At 41.2% G+C, this 20,771-nt stretch overlaps 2 protein-coding genes across 2 annotated transcripts; one reads left to right on the top strand and one right to left on the bottom strand.

Annotated features, from left to right (window-relative positions):
• Positions 1-6,579: 6,579 nt before the first annotated feature.
• inaa (internexin neuronal intermediate filament protein, alpha a) lies at positions 6,580-12,708 on the top strand (the record flags this gene model as incomplete). The annotated part of the gene is made up of 5 exons (XM_079168422.1): positions 6,580-6,870; positions 8,637-8,867; positions 8,962-9,489; positions 12,265-12,389; positions 12,516-12,708. The coding sequence occupies 5 exons, from the start codon at positions 6,580-6,582 to the stop codon at positions 12,706-12,708; spliced, it is 1,368 nt and encodes a 455-aa protein (XP_079024548.1).
• A 1,631-nt stretch (positions 12,709-14,339) lies between these two features.
• Positions 14,340-20,700, bottom strand: pcgf6 (polycomb group ring finger 6). The gene is made up of 11 exons (XM_079168672.1): positions 20,465-20,700; positions 20,252-20,359; positions 19,839-19,938; positions 19,164-19,260; positions 18,773-18,828; positions 18,600-18,659; positions 18,005-18,122; positions 17,022-17,049; positions 16,828-16,926; positions 15,232-15,318; positions 14,340-15,121 (listed from the first exon to the last, which is right to left on the bottom strand). Exons 2-11 carry the CDS (start codon positions 20,336-20,338, stop codon positions 15,071-15,073), a joined length of 783 nt encoding a protein of 260 aa, XP_079024798.1. The 5' UTR covers positions 20,339-20,359; positions 20,465-20,700; the 3' UTR covers positions 14,340-15,070.
• Positions 20,701-20,771: the final 71 nt, after the last annotated feature.

Below are 20,771 nucleotides of genomic sequence, written 5' to 3'. Positions count from 1 at the left end.
GATAACAGCTGATATCAAACCTTCACTTTCACTCTGAATGTGTAATAGTACTTTGAATAGAAACATTGTGAGTGAACATTCATTATGAGACTTAGTTTATAGTTTGTTATTGGTCCCTGTTCTCAGGGTGGTGCCCCGTTATTATTAATAATTGTTCATAATCTTATGGATATTAATAATTGTATTCATGTCAATAATGTAGTTTTATACTTGCTGATAACCAAACACGCTGCTGCCAGATCCCAACAATGGCGTCTCCTCTCAGCCGTCACTCATCCTGAAAACAACCACCTTCATCAGCATGTTGGTAGGTTTCAGCTCAGCCTTCAACATGAAGCTGCTGCTAAACTGAGCACTCTGGTCTTGAGTTGCTCACTCTGTAACAGGTTCTTAGACCTCCTCACTAACAGACCAGCACCTCCTCCACTCTAGTGATGAACACCGGAGCCCCCCAGGGCCGCGTGCTGGGCCCCCTGCTGTTCACGCTGCACACCCTCGACTGATACTCAAACATGAAGAGAACTCTGTTTAAAGTGTTCAGACGACACAAAACAACAAGGAGACTTCATACGGAGAAGAAATCCACAACGTTACAGAGCGGAGCTCAGAGAACAACCTGCTGCTCAACGTCAGTGAAACCAACGAGATGATCGTTGAGTTTAGGAAAAACACAGTTCAGAAGTATTAGCTGCTGAACTAGCAGAGTTCAGAGCAGCTTCTCTCCTCAGACGGTGAGACTCTATATATATATATTCATTATTATTCATATATATATATATATGACAGATAAAAAGGCCTTGTAACAGTGTGTTTGCAGCAGTAAAGCATCACAGTGGATGAAGGATGTGAAAGGTTAAAGGCTCACCCGTAGTCCTCCCACACAGGTGAGCTCACTGCTGCTTCTCTTTATTCTGATTAAATATGATTTCATGTATTTTCCAGCAGCAGCGACCTCCAGCGGCTGAACTTCAGACTGCAGTTTATTATTAGAGCGTCATCAAGTTACCATAGTTACACAGTAAAGACCGGAAACGATGTTTTTAAAACTAAACTTAAAAACATGTTGTTTGAAAACAATTTGTCCTTTAAATTAACAAAAACTAACACAAATAAATAGAAAACTTAACCCTTCATTTCTTTACTCTGTTGCTTACAAATACAACCATAATAAAGACTTAATATATAAATATAATAGAGTATTTTGTTCTACTACATATTGTAATGTTCCACTTACGAGTCGGAGACAGAGTGAAGTCCTTGCAAGAGGTTTATTAACACAAACCGTAACAGTAGTGTCGAGCAGCTCCAGCCAACATTATCCGTCTTTTCAGTCTAACAACACACTCTTCTTCGTTGGTTCCGGTCTAACGACCTTGCTAGCTCCCGACACAGAACAGGTAACAACAGCAACAGGTTACTAACTGTAACAGGGTCGCTACAATATTATTGTGTGACTGTGATTTCATATTATTCTATTTATTTCTCTACTGTATGCAAATAATATAATAACTCATCATAATTTAATAGTTTATTTATTTATGTTTATTATATATTTGTTTGGATATAATTTATTTTAGTCTAGTTTGTCCTTTACAGTTATTGTTATTATGGGATGTATCTTCATGAAACTTTTAGTTTAACCGTTACAGTTTGTTCACGTGCAAATACACTAAAACATGACGTCATCACTCATCATTACATTCATGTTGATAAAACTTATGAGTTTAATCCCGGAACGTTCTGAGCGGAGGATGTTTCAGGCGGAACAAAGGCTTTTATTTTGAAACGCTTGACCGGAAGTTATCTCTGCGTCTGTTTTTTGAGGCGGCCGTTTGTCGTGTCGGTGCTCCGATACTCTCCGGTTCATTACGGTGGTTTAACGGTGTTAACACATTCATGGAGGAAACGTGAGACAGGAACCGGAGAGGAAGAGGAGGAGGAGGAGGAGGAGGAGGAGGAGGATGTGAACTTTTCCCGCCATACCCCCCTATAAGTGAACACGTGACCATCACACTAATGAACCTGATATTAAAGTGTTTCAAAGTAGACAGACTCTCTGCTTTATAAAACCAGTCATCAGCTCAAACATGCTGCGTTGGTAAAGTGTCAGTGAGGAAGGTTTCACACAATCTATACTCACAACAATCAGAACTAACAACAATACTCTCAGCTTTGGTCACTAGAGGGCAGCAGAGGTCTTTCCTCACTAAATCATTCAGAAGATCTCAACTAACTTGTCCCCGTTAGATTCACACGTTCTGACCTTTGTCACCACATATTCTCCATCAGCTGTGAAATCAGTCAGAGTGAACACAACTCACTTTATTAATAATATAGAAGGAACTTCTTTTTACAATATGGTGGATTATGAGACAATCAGCCCCTAAAATACCTCAGCAGCTCTTGAGTCTCTTTGTAGTCATGTTGAGTCTCTTTGTAGTCGTTTTGAGTCTCTTTGTAGTTGTTTTGAGTCTCTTTGTAGTCGTTTTGAGTCTCTTTGTAGTTGTTTTGTGTAACCTTCACTGGTTCAGGCAGACTTGAATCAAAAAGCCTGACAATGAGACAGTTGAAGGAAAGCTCAGTTTACTTATCAGGTCGGTCGAGATCAAAACCAGGAAATCAGTCACTCAGGATACCAAATCTGAAAAGGTTCAGGTAGAAAATCCAAAGTCCAAGAACCAGACAAGCAGGTCAGAATAGGCAGATCAGATAACACGGACTAGGAAACACTGGAGAGTTTGACAGAAACATACAAGTCAGTCTGACAAGGACCGAGTGAAAGCAGACTTGTAACAATACTGAGGGACTAATGAGAGGATGAGCTGCAGGTGAGGAGACGGTCGGGGAAGACCAGAGGTCTCATTTATGAACCAGAGTGTAGGATCCACACTGAATGTTTGTTTACGTTGAAATGAGGAAATGCACATACGCCAACAAATATTGTGATTTATAAAACATTTTCAGAGACCGCGTTGAGCTGTGCAATCAATGCCGGATCAAAGACAGCTGGGAGGGGAACACCTGACTGCTTCAAATCCACCAGGCGCTGGTAGTCCCACCGTGCCCCCCCAGTCATCCCCTGAGCCTGAACCAGCTCTGTGGAAACACGTGTTCCAGTGACCCACTGAGCCTGGTGGAGGTGAGAGCCCTCCTGCTGGGATGTGCCTCTGATGGGGATCCAAACAGGAACTTTGGCCCCTTCACCCTGCACATGGTTCAGCTGCAGTGTTCCTCCATGCCTGTACAAAGTCCCACCTTCCACCACAGGATCACTCAGGCAACTTCGCAGGATGTGCACCCGCTGAATCCACCATGCCTTCAGCCTTGAGGGCTTGAAGAGAGGAGCGCCATTTGGATCACTCGCGAGGTGAAACTGCTGGAAAACTCCCTCGACCCTCTTGATGAGCTCCTCAGGCTGTGGAATCCTGGTCCTGCAGTGCTCGTTGTTGTGGAAATGTATCATATCGTTCTTTTAGATATAACTTGTATCGCTTAAACCTGCATATATGTAGATGAGGCCAACCAGACTCATTTAAAACCTAACGATAAATGAACTCATAGGTATTTCACCACCTAACCCTCTTCCCACGAAAAGGCTGGAACCGGCCTTGGGGTGTGCAGCGGCAGATAGAGGAGGACGACATCTGCGAAGGGAGGAGACAAGATAACGTGCATATACATATTTGTTATATTTGTTTTTGTCTATTCCTTGTTGTTAGACCTCCGAACCATCTGTGGGGAAAGAGCTCTATCCATTCAGCTGAATTATCATTAGTGTCTGTTAAACAAATATGTTTTTATATTTTAAGAGTTTTCTCATCTCGATTATTTCTCACCGGGAGGTTAAAAAGATTATTTTCCACAACACTCGTGAATGTGGGGCTCGGTTGCTGGTGTAAATACTCTTTTACAAGTAAAAGTCCTGCATTCAAATCTTACTTACTCAAAATCTGACTTAAGTAAAAGTACAAAAAATAAACTTTAAGGAGCAAAAATAAAAGTACTCAAGATGCAGAATATTATACATGATATTATAGTATTATAATTATTATCATCACTTTAAAGTCTGTCCTCCTGGTTCTCTACTTCTTGTTTCCTGCTCCACTGACGACACCAGCTCTCCGCCAATCAGGACTTCTCGGAGGCGGGCTCTTCTGGTCCCTTCAGGTGCTGTAGGAAATGTCTTATATTAACGTTTTTTTGTAGAATAAAATAATCCCCTTTACAAATTTACAAATCAAACACACTAAAGTGACAATATGTTTGAAACAATATGAAACAAAATACGTTTTTACATGAAATATCAATTAAATTAAATTAAATTTGATTTCATTTATTTTATATTTTTTAAGACTAATATCTATTTTTCTGTAATCTGAACAATGATCTTTTATGTTTTATCTTCTTCTTGTGAACTACTTTTGCTTTTCTTTTTTTTGGTTTTAAAAGCATCAAATTTAAAAGATTTCACACTTTCAGTTGAAAGAAAATCTGGCTTCATTTAAATAGTTTATTACTAAATAATACTGAGTGTCTCCACCCAGCTGATTATGTCATGTCACATCATCACTGTTATACAATTGTTATATGATGAATTAAAGGGGGCTGTCTTTGAATGAGTCTATAATTTAGTTACAACTATAAATATGACTTTATGCTTCAGTTTAAGTGCGCGATTGGTCTTGCTGTAAATCAAAATATCTACAGCTCTGATCCAGATGAACAAGATGAACACAATGAACTCTTTGTGTCGTTATCGAGATCGAAGCATCTGTTTTGGTCGTGTCCTATTCTTTCTGATGGGAAATGAGGCTTTACTAAGTTCACTGTGTTATCTAATAACTGATCACAGTTGACCTTTGACCCCATGAAGTCAGAAAAGTTAGTCACATATCTGATTTCTGAGGAGCTGAGGTCCTCGGCCTCCAATGTCAAAGGTCAAGGAGACGGAGGGGGGGCCATTCAGCAGGCGGGGGTGGGGCTCATTTAATAAACACATCCGGTTTTCAGAATAAGATGCCAACAAAGTATGAATTATATTCACATTAAGTATAAAACATGCTACCTGCATCTCGTGAGTTAAAGGGAAAATACATCTAAATTGTGCGTAAAGTGTCTTTATTCTTTGATCGCTGGGTAACCTTCATCACCTCGGAGTTACAGAATTATATTGATCAACAGTAGAGCTGCATTCACATGCTCTGACATTGAAACATTTTATTCCTGTTGCACAGCAGTGGAACACGTTTCACATACAGTCAGCACACTGAGCACAGAGTGCAAGAAATATAACTGCTACTGTGTAAAGGGAATAATTATTATAATAATAATAATAATAATACATTTGTTTAAAGTGTGCAAACCAAATGTTATTGTTCATATAGCAGTACTTTTCAAATAAAAGTGTGCAATACACTACTTTTGAATTCATTATTGAACTTTGCCATAACAATGCGATTAATCGCAAAATATCCATGCAATTAATCGAGATTAAAAATGTTAATCGTTGCCCAGCACTACTAATAATTGCATAAAGGAGGAAAGCACTTCATTTATAACCTATTAAGTGCTGCAGAATAGATTTATTTTTTTTGTCTTTTTTGCCTGCACAACTGAAACGTTTTTGATATATATTTTGGAGAATATACTGTTACTGTATATTGGCATTTTAGCAGAACGTTTTTTATTCATTTATTTAATTATTTATTATTATTATTATTTATTTGCTGCAGAATACTGTTTTGTATTTAAACTAAGGTTTTATTACTGTTATTATGTTTAAATCAGTTCAAAGTTACACAAATGTTAATATATTTTATTAATAAAGTTCTGTTCAACATAATATCAACTAAGTTTTTTTTATATGGCGGGGGGGGGGGGGGCAGTGTCCCTACCAATGCTGAGACCAAACCTACGCCCTTGACACAAGTGTATTAAAGTGAAAAGTGGGGGTGGTGTACAATGTCCCTGCTTCGTGCATGAGACGCAGCTCTCAGCGTGGCAGAGAGGAGGAGCTGTTGGACCACAGTGGAGTCAAGATGCGCTCGGTGCAGGTGAATCTGAGAAGGGCTCGTTTCATCATCATTTAAGGATTCGGTAGGGGTTCAAATATTTCAAATAAAGATAGAGAAACGTTTTCAAGGTGCATCAGCCTGTCAAGTATGCCATCAATAAGCTGTTTTTGTTGATATTTATATTATTTGAGAGTCAAATTTCCACATACAACTAACCATAGAATCACTTTCAGCTTGTGGTTCACAGCTATACCACCAGCGTGAAATACAGGACGCACGTAGATCCCTCTCCGTGGACGGTTCCATCATTTTACGCACGTGAAATGAATGTGGCATGTATGAAATATTGTCTTTTTTTTAGAATATGTATATGTATCTGTGTTTGTTTAAATCACTTTAACCAAAATATAACGTCGTTTTACATCTTCATTCATCTTCACACGTGTTAGATCAGTCGTTTACCGCCGTGCGTAACAATGGTTCGCTCCACCTGCAGCCTATAAACTCCCGCAAAGCTCTTTAAGCCTCTCAGTTTTTCTTTTCTTTTCTCTGACTCACAGAAAAGATGAGCCACGGGGACCGTTACACCTCGTCGTCCTACCGGAAGATCTTTGGGGATTCTCCCAAGTTCGCCGTCTCCTCCTCGCGCATGGGCAGCCCCTCTCCTCGGTCCTCCCCGGGGCACAGGTCCATGGCTGCGTCCCGCCACGGTGCGTCCTCTATGGGCTTTTACACGCGGCTCGGCCGGTCCGCCTCTTACTCCCCGGTGCCCACCGACTCCCTCGACCTGACGCAGACCTCCGTGGTCAACAGTGATTTCAAAGTCGTCCGGACCAACGAGAAGGAGCAGCTGCAGGTGGGTGTTTTGGGTTACTACAAAAAAGACTTATTGGTGTGTTTAATATTAAATTATATATTTAATGAGCTCAGGTTCAACGGATGCAAACAGGACATTTCATCCCAAACCTATAATTTTATAACATCTAATCAGGGCCACCCTTTCTGACAAATAAGCATCCAATTCTGATGACCCAGTCCTTTAGTGTAATTGCATTAACCTGACAGAGTACTAAATCAACTTATATTAGATGGAGAATAGTCTTAGTGTCAGAATGGCCTCATTCCAGGGCTGGGCGACATAGAGAAAATTATAATATCACAATATTTATTTGACCAAATACCTCGATAACAATACTGCAACGGTACAGAGCTGACTCTTGGCACTTTCAACCAAATAGTATAATATATATATTATATATATATATAAAGTAATCAGTAATTTGAATATAAGTGAACAAGTAAAAGGCAAATAATAGAACAGCTAACAGTCTGGTAAATTCAGACAATGACATCACTTTACATTAATGCAGCCATTAAAATCAGAAAAGCTGTTGCCATATCCGGATATCCAAAATCTAAGACAATATCTAGTCTCATATCATGATATCAATATGATATTGATATATTACCAATCTTAACTCATTCTTAACTTTACAAAGCCGTTAACCAATATAATGACAGAGTTCATTGTTGTTTTACCACTATGAAAGCTCCAATCATTTTGAAACCTGCAAAAGTTGACCTGTTTTAGTGCATATTAACAGGTGTAAACAGTAAAAGTAATAATGGTTGAGTTCCATTTAGCGGCTTCAGTTTCAGACTGTGAGACTAGAGCCATTGTTATAATATTTAGCAAGACGAGTCAAAATATCTCTTGAGAAAAACACTCACGCCTTAAAGCTTGTAAGTGTTTGATGTTTCATCCCAAACTGTACAAGATAGATGAGAGAAAGAAAGATCTGTATACAGTTCCCTACACAGCAGCTAGCTATGGGTATAACTAGGTATAGCTAGCTGCTGTGTTGGGAACAGATATGGATTTTACTATCCGATTTTTGAGTGAGCACTTCCTCCTGGAGGAGAAGACTATTAAGACTTTCTTTGAAAGCACCAAACAACAGACAAAGTTTCCAACTAGCCGGTGAAGATATTGGAGCATTTAGCAGCTAAAAAGCTAGATCTATCAGGAGTTGGTGGAGCCCAAAACAGAGCTAAAAGGAGACGTAATTACAAGCAGGCTGTTCTCGTACACTGTTCGTAGCTATACCGACTAAAAGAAACAAATAGTTATTCGTATATATAGCCCACAAAATCAAGTTGTATGTATTCCGTGTAATCGTGACTAAGAAAGTAAAAAGAGCGACAAACACCATGCAGAGAGGAGGTCGGGTGGATGGGTGGGTAAAACGCTAGACTTTTGTCCAGGAGGCCACTGTTCATGTCCGTTGTGTAATCAGAAATCACGTTGATTTATTTGTCTTGTAACTTCCATTCTTATGTAACCCCCACTTCTGTACTTATTTTAACCCAAAACACAACCTTTTCCTGAACCTAAGTAAGTAGTTTTGTTGTCTACACCTAACCCAGTTGGTTCCCGTGAAGACGAAATTTCATTTTGAAGAGACAAAATGAACATGTGTTGCTGGCCGTTCGTAAGACAACTCCCAGAAAATGAAGAATAGCTTTTATTAAGATGTCATACGAACCGTTATATGAGGACACGTTGTTACATGTCAAAGTTAGGCCGGAGCTTTTATTACAAGCATTCATCTTGTTGCACAGGGCCTGAATGACCGCTTCGCCATGTTCATCGATAAAGTCCGGCACCTGGAGCAGCAGAACAAGATGCTGGAGATGGAGCTGGTGACGCTGCGGCAGAAGCAGGGCGAGCCGTCCCGCGTCGCCCACCTCTACCAGCAGGAGCTGAGGGACCTGAGGACGCAGGTGGAGGAGCTGAGCAGGGACAAGAACCGCATCCTGATCGAAAGGAACAACATGGAGGACGAGCTGCAGGTAAAACCACGGGGTAGTGAAGGGTGAGGAAATTGATTGGTTACTTTTCCTTGGTGGCCCCTCTCATCTCCCATCCTCTCATGTCTCATTTCAGAAGCTCAGTGTGAAGTGCGATGAGGAGATGAGGGCACGCGAAGAAGCCGAGCAGACCCTGAGGTCCTTCAGGAAGGATGTGGATGATGCCACGGCCGTCCGCCTGGACCTGGAGCGCCGCTTGGAGTCGCTGATGGACGAGATCGCCTTCCTGAGGAAAGTGCACGACGAGGAGATCCAGGAGCTGAGCAGCATGATGGAGGAGCAGCACGTCTCCGTGGAGCTGGAGCTCGCCAAGCCGGACCTCACCTCGGCCCTGAAGGAGATCCGCAGCCAGTACGAGTCCATCGCCTCCAAAAACCTGCAGTCGGCCGAGGATTGGTACAAGGGCAAGTTCGTCAGCCTCAGCGAGCAGGCCACCAGGAGCAACGAGGCCATGAGGGCCAGCAGGGAGGAGATCAGCGAGTCCAGGAGGCAGCTGCAGTCCAAGACCATTGAGATAGAGAGCCTGAGGAGCGCCAATGAGTCTCTGGAGAGGCAGATCTCAGAGATGGAAGACGCACACGGCACTGAAGCCACGGCCATGCAGGTAAGCAATCATAGTCATCAGCACTACTGTATCGTAGTCCTTTTTACAAGGAATGTTCATTTTGTGTTGATTGTGGCGGTCCCTATGGACGAAAGTGGTAGTGCTTTCCGAGAACCTGATTTCTGACTCCACACCAATACAAAAGAGGTGAATGGAACTTCCTTTGGGTGTTCATTGCATTGAAAAATTATTTTCTTTTTCTTCCCAGAAACAGTGTTTCTCATACTGTTGCTAATCCACCGAACGAACAACAGTTTTTAGGGACTATTTCTTTGATAGAAAGTAGTTCCATGGGCAAATAAACCTGAGCAAATACAACAAAAGTGTCGTTAAAACAAAATATATATAATTTGGGTGAAGTAACTCTTTAATATTTGACTTAACACTTAAATGAGCATAACACAAAATAGTCTTATGTACAAATACACCAAAATCTCATAGTGTACGAAGTTGCTGTGACAGAATTATACTGTAAAAATACACCATCCATTTATATGCATCCATAATATTTTTAAAAAGTGATGTAATGATTTATGTATGGGATTACATATAGTGGCTAAAGTGAAACCAAATCCATGCAGTTTTTTATGCCATCTCACCTGCAACAGCTGTGGCCGTAAATTATGTCTACAGGTTGTCCATCTGTCTGTCCCATTCTTGTGAACGAGTTATATCAGGAATGCCATGAGGGCTTTTCTTAAAATTTGCCTCAAAAGTCCACAAGGATGAACTGATACGATGTTGGTACATAACTCAAGTATTGATATAATAATTATGACAATATCACACAATTGTCTAATGGGAAAAATGATGAAGTGATGACTTTTTGGACAGACATGGATGTAAACTGCAACTTGACCGGTTGGCAGAGGCATTCAACCTCTAGGCGGTAATTCTAGTTGAGCATTGAGACAGAGAAAGATACCGTCCTTTGGAATTGAGACATTACACATGACAAATACTAGACTTTCTTAGCGAGCACAAGAATTGTAAAATTGTCAAAGTAGAACCTCCTCCTATTAAAATGTGCATTTACCTGCTGAAGCACTGCTGGCACAGTCTGCGTGGAGGACATTACTGTCAACAAATCTGAATAATAGGATTGGAAGGGAACAGATCTCGGGGTCAAGTTCCTCATGAATTATGTCACAGCCGGAGTAAAGCTGTTAGCTAACTACACACAGCAGGAGGGCACAACCTTCATGTGTCAAGGACTGAGTCCAGGTATAGCTACGAACGCTGGATAAGAACAGCCTTAACCGTGAGATCGGTGCAAGATGCCGCTTGTCCCAAAGAGATTTTGTTTTGTTTCCTAAACCTAACTTTTATTTTTGTAACGTAATGAAAAAAAATCCTGAAAAAAAGTAGTTCCAATCGACACAAAAAACCCTGACAATTCAGTTCCTGTACATGAAACCACTAGATTGCATTTTGTGACTATTTCATAAACTGTTGCTATATCTCATTTAATTTGTTCAAAGAACCAACGTGCAATGCTGTGGTTTTGGGGTAGGGTTATATGCTATAAAAAAGTGACTCCCCCCACATGGCTAATAACACTTGTATGAATGATTACTTTGAATTCTGAGATGGTCAGTACGCTGGATTCCTTGCCTTCATAGATATCCCACAAAACCAAATCGTATGTAATCCACGTAATCATGAACTGCAAATGCCCACATAGAGTGGGCAGGTCTGGAGTTGGATGGGTCAAACAAAAAACCTTCTTTCACTAGGAGGCCGCTATGTGAAATGAGAACAGCGTATGAGGATACGTTTTATGGTTAAAAGTCCCCTCCCGTACCGCCCACTAACAGTGTTTTTTCTTTATATTTAATTCTACGTCACTACCTCTGAGCGTTGCATAGTCACGTGGATGCATTTAAGTTGTGCATCCACCACGAAAAAGTATCCTAACTGACTTTCCATTGGCATTGTTTTCGTCTTGAGCGACACCAAAGTAACGGACAATTCGTGTCCATGTACACGAAACCAAAAGATTACATTTGTAAAAAAAAATGTCCTGACCTGCAATGATACTGGGCTGGATTTATTGTGTTAATTAGTGAGCTAACTGTTTCACACTGTTGCCATTCTTCGTGCTAAGCTACGCTAACTGGCCGTAGCTTCACATTCAACCGACAGACATGAGAATGGTATCAATCTTCTCATCTAACCCTCGGCGAGAAATGTATTTGGCAAAATGGCGAACTTTCCTTTACTATTCCTCAGGTTACAGCTTATAATGCCGTCCCAGCCGACAGCATCGCCGTGTTAGCGTAGCGCCCCCTCAGGTAAACACCGTTAGCTCTGTCAGTATGTTTGCCGTAGTTTGTGCTGTTAGCACGATTAGCTGCGAGCCACCGGCTCAGGCGGTGTCATGTTGAGAGCCGTTTAGAGGCAACTGAAATAGAACACTTTTGTGTCAAGATCGTCTAATTCAGGTTCAAGGTCTGCAGTCAGAACACAACCTTTTTTATTGTGTGGGAGTCGCTTCAGCAAGCCTGTGAGACTGACTGAAACAGTTCTTAGCGAATTGACCCTGCGTGTCTATTAGATTAACCTCTGACCTGCTAAATCGGATACAGGAAGGCCTTAGGGATGCTACAGCTAATCCCCGAATGTTTTGCATTCCAAAAGGAAATGGCCAACAGTTATACCACAGCCTGTATCATAGTAGATTAAAAACAGTCTGGTTACAGCACATGCTAAGTAAGTGAATGTGTTTGGCACTGCTGATAATCCCCCCTCCTTTTCTTATTTCCTATTTAACAGGACACTATCGGCCACCTGGATGCTGAGCTCAGGAACCTGAAGGGCGAGATGGGCGAGCACCTGAGGGAGTACCAAGACCTACTCAATGTTAAGATGGCCCTGGACATAGAGATCGCTGCCTACAGGTGCTGATCTGCACCCAAAGATCTCTTTAATGTAGTAGACTCGTTCAGATTCTCGTAGCGCGTCGTGAGGTGCATTGAGTCTGTGTGTGTCTGGTCTGACATTTGTTTGCTTTGGTCCCAAACGAGGAAACTGCTGGAAGGGGAGGAGACTCACTTTAACTCGGGGATGTCGTTCGGTGCTGCCGGCTACGGCTACCAGCCCCGGGCCTCGGCCGGCTCCTCCCGGGGCAGCCAGAGGGAGAAAGACGGGGTCATGAAGGAGATCTTCAAGGAGAGCAGCGAGGAGAAAGATGAGGCAGACATCAACTCCAACAACTGAAGGAAGATATACAGGCAGATGTGGTCATGTGCGGCGTCTGCATAGTGAGTTTATAGTCGCATTCTGTATTTAAGGACAACGCATTTTGGAATTGGAGCCGAAAGTCAATATTTTTGGGGTGATAATCAATGTCTTGTTCTTCCTGGAGCATGTGTGTCAGTTTTTACAGTATCTTCGGAATCTAAAACGAGGAATTTGTCAGCATTACAAAGTTGTAAATGTTCAACTCTAAACAAAGAAATCTAACATGAACATTTTGACCAAATGTCCTGTGCATCTCTAGAGGAAATGGATCATGTTGAACCAATTGGGACATTATTAAATATGTGATGAGAAATTGAAAGTTCCGGGGACGAATTTCCATTTTGCTGCTGTGTGGCGTTTTACTGACATCATGTGAGAGAAAGAAAAATAGATAGAGACTTGAATGTTAGCGTAGCTCCACGTGTCTGTTGTTGCAGCATCTTTTCATGTTGTGCTATGATGTTGAACTTAAAGAGAGGTAAACTGCAATGTGAATAGCAACAGTCTCCTTATAATTAATAAAGCACTTCAGGGTGTGTGGAGGATGACCGTGCGTTGCATTTTGTGGTTTCATGACATTACAAAGTTTAGATGTGCTTTGCGTTGCTAACATAACCGGTACAGTATTCTATGTTGGAAAAGCCTGTAATTGCATAAGGAATAGCCATCATGGTTTACCATGTGACACACTGTAAAGCATTAGCTGTGAAAGATATTCAGTACATGTTAGTCCACCAGTGTCAATGTATAACCTACTGAAAAAAAGAATACTTGCCGTTTCAGTTGAGACGAATAAAGTCACATGACTGACTAATGGCTTTCTCTGCTTTTATTATACACATCTGTGTATTCACAACTACAGGAGGACGTTCTTTGAAGTTTCACACAAGCACCAGATAGAAACATCGAGAATTAAAAAAAAACTGCATATTGCATCAATCAAATACGTGTTATTCAGTGTCAAGACTAGTAAAGTCAGTGCTAAAATGCTCCTTAATACTTTTTTATATAGCTTGCATGCTTATAAAATAATTTAGTTTAAAGTGTCTTTGTAACTCACACTAAGATGAGGGTATAGAAACTTTAAAAGCACTTTCACCAAAAATGGTGCAGGTTCTAGGAATAATATACTGTGTGTGTGTGTATATCTATATCTATATATATATATAGATATACACACACACACACACATACTGTATATATACAATTTGTCTGCATGATTGACCTGAGGTTGTAGCTACTGGTAGTTTTAGGCATCAGCAGAGAAGAGAGATAAAGAGGCAGTTTGTGTAACTAGATCTAACATTTTTAAAGATGATAAACCTTACGGGCATAATTCTACTGGTTTTCTGACTTCTGTATCAAATCCAAGGGTTTGCAACACTTTGAGCCGCTCGTTAACCACTTCTACTGAAAGGAAATATTTGGCCTTTGAAATGAAGAATGAATTAAGTGTAAAAACGTATTAAACAACTACATAAGTGCTAGTAGACTGAACAATTTAGTCACTGTTGAGCATTTATGTACATTTTATGTATGCTGGTAATAAATATTGTAGGCTTAAAATGAATACAAAAACAGGAAACATGGATGAATCAGGAAACGTTTACCAGTCTACAGTCATTTATTAATTAATTCTGACAAAAGCAAGTAGGAGAGGTATTTTTAAAAAACTCTATCAAAGATTATACAAAAGTACTTTTTGTCATCCGGTGAGAATCAAGAAGACAGCCTGTACAAAAGCTTTTTAAATTAATGAGTAAATCAACAAGAAGCACGTTGTAATTAAAAACAGTGTAGATCTGAGCTCCATATAACGCACACACACAAACACACACACACCCCTTTGGTAGTTGTAGTTTCAAGCCCTTTCAAATCTCAACTGTTCATCTGAAATCCCACTCGGCCCTTGAGATCATAAATAGAAAAAGATAGCTAAAGTAGACCGTTTGCATCTTTTCAGACTAGACGTCGTGTTACCTTCACAGACTGACTGCTTCAAAGTTACAGACCCACTGACAAAAGCAGAGTACAGTTTCAGCTACAGCAGCAGTCAGTGGAAGCACACCGCAGACACATGGCTCGCCCTGAATACGAGTCAACGAGTCTCGAGTTGAACATTTGAAGCTACGTCGTGAGCAGAGGAGTTGAGGTTGAAGAATGTCTCGCGGGTCACCAGCTACCAAACATTTTGCTGGCAGAAAGAGACGATCCCAACAAGACATGCTGGGCAGCTGTGGAGTACCTAGAATGTCAGTGTAGAAACTTTCCTGCACATAGTCACAAGAGTCTGATGAAGAGAAACAAAACCCAAAAGTTCTGTTCACCCCTCTTGTTCTTAAGACTGGGAGGGCAGGACCAGGCCAAAGTGCAGCACCAGCAGACCGTCCTGGAGCAGAAGGGACACAACACCAAAAGCATCACCTAAAAGTATCCCCATAGTTTCCATCATTTAATTTGCGGTTTGGTTCCGATCGTGCGTTTTTTTGAGGGGCTCACCTGTAGAGCCTCTTCGCCCACAGAGTTCTGTATGTCTTTGAGTGACTGGTAGTGATCCAGGAGGTGGTCTCCACAAACCACGTCCACCTGCAGGACACAGAGAAACAGTTTTCGTGATTATTCCAGTGAGTTTCAAGGCATTCAGGTCGGTCCTACACAAAACTCTAACTGACCAGAAGGCTGAACATACAAGAGAAGCCTTGGATATTTATGAGAAACTGGAAGGAGGTGATGGATTAGACAAACTAGTCAGTTCCAATGATTTTAACAAGGTGTTATAACGATTTAAAAGGAGCAGTTATACAACGGTTGTGACCGCTGCTACAATGACCGGTGACCTCTCGTTAGTCTCTTTCTCTGTCATCTCTAGGTTCATCAAGACTGGCCAGGAAATCAACATAAGCTGCTAATCCTCCTCTAAGTGTTCCTAAATACCAAACGCACCGTCACCTGAACCCACTTTATTGTACTTAACGCACTTTTGACACAAGTGTTTGCCTGTAACTGTTAGTAGAGAGTCCAGTGTAGTTTATACTGCAGACTTGCATATGTTTTCCGACAGCTGTGCACTTTCTATTCCACTCATGATCTCTGTCCCTCTTTGGTCAGTTGGTTAGATTACATTTGATAATCACATTTATTTCCATTCCTGGTGGCAACGCCAGTTCACCAAAGCCGTGTCGTCTCCTTCCTTTCTCTAACACTGTAATAATGCTGACAGGGTGCTGTGTCTTTTAATAATATAATGACAAAGTTGATTTACAGCTTTGTCCGGTGCTGCTATAGCTATAGCTAATACGTCACACAACTCCTGTTGTGTCCGCAGCAGACCCGGCTGTATTTATCAACGTTCTCGGCTAGTCATGTGACTTTTTTTGTGATCAAGTTATAATCATCTTTTCAAACACCTTTTTCAATTTGTAAAAACTATTTACGTGCAACACGAACGTGTTAAGTGTGGACATCAGTGTACATTTATGTAGTCAAGAAATCGCCTGCTGAGGCTCAGCTCGGTTACAATATGGTGCTTTCAAGTGCGTAGGTAAATTACAACGTTATGACGTGTTCAAATGTAATCTAGTAAAATGTAGTGTTTGTGAGAAACTTGAGCAGCTGTTTGAAGGAGATGTTTTCACAGCAACATAAAATATATAATAGAGATGGAATTGGGACTTATTTAACTTTCTAACACTAGTTCAAAGCAGCTTATAATACATGATTTAACAACTAACACCCCCCAAAATAGCAAATATTTAAAGAAAAGTACAATAATTGATATCCTCATCCTTTTTATTTTATGTAAATTACCACAATAAATAATTTTTTTGTCCAAATCTCTGATGGTTTTATGTATTTATTGACAGGTCTATACTTTCTATTTCAGACAGGTACTTTTGGCTATTGAGGAAGTAGAACACCTGTAAAAGGCACCCACTGATTCACACACCAGCGTGACCCTGTCCACTGTGCCCTCCTACACTATGTGCTGTAATGCCGGCTTCCTTTGCTGTCCCGGTTCCAAGTCTGTCTAAAGCAACCGTCAGGATCAAGCCAGCGGTCCTGTCCTGTCACCAGCTGAGAGCCTGGCAGACTCACCTGGCAGGTGGCGCTCAGCTCCATCTTCCTCCTGATGAACAGCTCCACGTGGCGGACTGTCGCCTCACCCGACACACGGACGTACCGCCTCTCTAACGGCTGAACGGGGACAAGGTGGAACACACTCAATCAAAGTTCTTCAGAAGAATGGAACCGATTCAAAAACTATAAAGGAGTGTCATTTAATTTGTTACCTTGTAGTTATTGATGCCCTCTTCAGCCCTGAAAGCAAAACAGGAGTCAATATACAGTGAGGACAACTTATTGTTACATAGCAAGTATTCAATTGAAGACAATGGGACCATCTAGTGGCAGGTCCATGTAACTGGATGGTAACTTCATTAAGTTAAACTGGGTTCCACTTTTTCCTCAAAAGGAGAAGAAATACCAAGAGTCATATTTATGTCTACAGGCCAAAAGAAACATCCCGATCCTTTAGCTGGGCATTCATTTATCTATCGTCTATAACAACAAGAGACTAGAGAGCAGCAGTGGTTCCTTATTTGTTAATTAGGTAATGATTTACACCTGAAACACAAGGCAAATTAACAGCAATGAGCGTGCCTGTTTTGGTTTCACCCTAGCTGTAACGGTACTGCTACTTCACACCGAACTTGGGAGTTCGCATTTTCTATGCGGGACATAGAGAACACAACTAGACCTTTTTCACAAAAGACTTTTGAACATGTCACAGCTGCAAAAGCCCTAATGTGATTAAAAAGATTGCGAGCTGCAGGGTGCTGAGCATGCCTTCTCTTTAGCTGCATCGTTAATGTGATTAGTTACAGCTGTGCTTTTACTGCTACGACAAGTTCAATGTCGGCTGGGAAAATGGTTGTTGGTTAGACTTGTTGTCAGAACACAGTTACTAGGAAACAGGAAATAGACCGTGAGAACCTGTTTGCATGCAGAGAGATAAGAAAAAGATAAATGCTATTTGAATCAGAATGCAACCTGACACCAGGTGTGTCTAATTCACCAATTGAAACATTTCACTATCGAGATGAGCCAATAAAAACCAGTAAAGATCAATCAACGGGGATAAATACATTTGCAAACAAGACTTTCTTTGTGTCGTGCCTTTAAATCTACATATGCAGAATATCTGAGAAGCTGAGTACCTTTCGTTGCCTATATAGCTGCTAACTAATGCTGGAGAGCAGCTTTAGATCCTTACCCAACAAAATCCAGCAGCAGAGATACATCCAGCTCAGGAGGAATGGTGAACATGGACTGGGGAATGTTTTCCTTCTTCTGCCTCTTTATCACCACAGGACCCGGAGGGGACACCACCACTGCAGAGCAGCAGAGAGAAAACAACTCAGGGTGGTTCACTTCCATTCTATGTGAGTGAAGGGGTGGCGAACAAAACATCCGCTTCCAGTGGCGAACTTTAACCGGCAAAGTAGCAGCCTCAACCAATAGCAGAGAGGTGTGTGTGATTGCCACATTGAGCACGAAAACCTATGCTAAAAAAATCTCTATCTTTGGACCCCCCGTTATTCTGTTTCTTACGATTGCTTACAGACTAAAATAACAGTTAGTAAAACCTGACACTTAAGGAGCAAAATCTCAGCTCGGATCTGCATATTCTATGTGGAATATGTTCAGGTGTGTGGAACTGATTCACACAGAATGAGATCGTATGAGCCGTGTGTATTTCTAACCCAGAAAGACAGTGAAACATCGTATGTTACATTACTCACAGCAGAGGATCACAAGCGTTTGTCTAACGAGCCGGTGTACTTAAACTTTTAGTAGTGAACGGTTACCTGGTTTTGGCACCGCCAGCCCTCTCTCTTTGTAGAAGTTACACATTTGCTTTCTTTCGGCTGTTGCGCAAAACAAAAAAAATAAAGAGTTCACATTAGAATTCAACCAGAAAATGACACATAATGTACATTAATAACCTTAAACTACATCCAACTTTTTATACTGTACTTACACTCCTCCAGGAAGGGAACCATTTTGTAAACAATATCCTGCAGCTGTCTGTCAGGCCTGCAGGAAAAACAGAGGAAACGAGTTTTAAGCTCAACACTGACTGCTTTATTGACAGCAGATTATCAATCCTAAAATCCATACATTTCCAGAATTCATCAAAGTCAAAAATCCAGAGTCCTGACAACAAAACTAACTCTACGTACAAGAAAATGAATGCATTCCAATTTCCAGAATGATTATGTAGTGTTTTCCCCACACCTATAAAAACATTTTCCTCCTGAATAACTTAAAACTGGACTATGAAAAATATTTTGGTTGATGACCATCTATTAATTTAACATGTATGGTGGGGGATCCATATCAGCAAATACGTGGAGAACTACCAGACCTACCTGATGTTGTACAGTGGTTGTGTCTGGTGGACAACGATGCTGCACGTGGGACACCTGTTGCTGTGGAAAAAGTGCTTCACGATACAGTTTTTGCAAACTAGGGGAAGACAAAACACATCGCAATGTCAGACACAGTCGGGCAATTATGTATGTCGCATAGCCAGACTAATAGGAATTATTAAGTCCGATATACAGATCAATATTTGAGACCAAATAGCTTTATTTTTTTACCAAACATGTTTGGAAAATGATTGTTATAGCATGCTTGAGATATTTAGTGAGCAGTGTGTTTTGTCAACTTGTCAAAGATCATTGCTTGAAAAACAATGGAGACACTGGAGGTCATTTCTCTTGTCACTGTATGCTGATACAGATATCAGTGAGGAACAAATATTGGCTAATATATTGCATGGTTTATCAGCTGTCCTCTTGTGTAATCGGACGTATGTGGTACAGAGACATCATGGTGGGAATTAAATGTTTGTATGGGCCTCCTGATATAAAACCACTGCATCCCCAGTCGGGATCCTTTTTGCACATCAATCCCTTTGTTTCCTGTGAGCATCACTGTATCCCAAAAAGTTTGATTCCCAAAGGAGAAACCCAATCAATGATATGCACTCTGAAGCTCCTCTGAGAGCTCCAAGGCTAAAGTAGACCTGAGATATGACTCACATGTGTGCAGGCACTCCGTGATGGTGGTAGCATCGATGAGGAAGCCACAGCAAAGGGCACAGCGGATGTATGGATAGAACTGTTTGAGAGGGAGCTTGGTCTGTGGGAAAGGACACAAAATCCACAGTCAATGGTTCACTATACAGCTTTAAAAAAGCCACGCAGCTGCATTTGCATTGCATGAAGTCACGTCGGCTTCAAAGGCTAGCTAGTATTAAAGCAATACTACGTGTTACTTTAGGGGTCAGTTGAGGCATTAACGTTACATGTTACCGGCAGGTAAGCAGGACAGCGCAGAGATGGGGAATATAATTGTCAGTTGTCAGAAAATGGAAATAGTCTTACTTATGAATTAAGTGACGTTTAAGACAGTCAGTGTGAGTAACGTTAAATACAACGGTCGGTGAACGTACCTCTTCCTCTGAATCGCTGTCTAATATGTTCGTTGACCCTTCATGACTCCTGCGGCCGTACAACGACAGACACAGAGGAGGCGACATTCCCAACGGCAGCTAACGACACTACAACAAACGTCTCTTTTTGTCTTTAGGTCCCGAGGAAAAAAACAGCAAGTGAAATAGTTTATTTTAAAGAACAACTTAGCTCTAAACGTCGACGTTACTTACAGTCGCCAGTGAAGTTAGCTATGCTTGGCTAGCGAGCTAACAAGCGTACACACTCCGCGCTTACAGGTTGAAGTTACTTAGCTTAGTTGCTAATGTGACCTCCGTTGGTTGGTCAACTGCTCCAGTGCGTGCTATTGCGGCAAAAAAACAGTTAACACGAAATAAAACGACCTCCTAACTTTATCTAAGTTACTTTGTTGCCTTCTTCGCACTCACGTTAACGACTCAATTTTCCTCGCGCGTGTTCCGCAAGCGGCAACAACATTACGCTTTCCGGCCTTCAGAATAAATGTGATCTGACCAGAAA

This window comes from Pholis gunnellus, assembly GCF_910591455.1.
Source record: "Pholis gunnellus genome assembly, chromosome: 11".
In the NCBI taxonomy this organism is placed as follows: Eukaryota; Metazoa; Chordata; class Actinopteri; order Perciformes; family Pholidae; genus Pholis; species Pholis gunnellus.
Note: the sequence above shows the minus strand (reverse complement) of the source record. Positions and strands in the feature narration are given on the sequence as shown.

What these genes read in the sequence shown, in the direction of transcription:
- pcgf6 (XM_079168672.1), bottom strand. Translation starts at nt 20,338, where the DNA reads ATGTCGCCTCCTCTGTGTCTGTCGTTGTACGGCCGCAGGAGTCATGAA. An exon ending in GCTGGCGGTGCCAAAACCAG is followed by an intron (nt 18,123 to 18,599) that starts GTAACCGTTCAC and finishes GCTGCTCTGCAG; the next exon opens with TGGTGGTGTCCCCTCCGGGT. An exon ending in CTGCTGCTGGATTTTGTTGG is followed by an intron (nt 17,050 to 18,004) that starts GTAAGGATCTAA and finishes TTTTGCTTTCAG; the next exon opens with GGCTGAAGAGGGCATCAATA.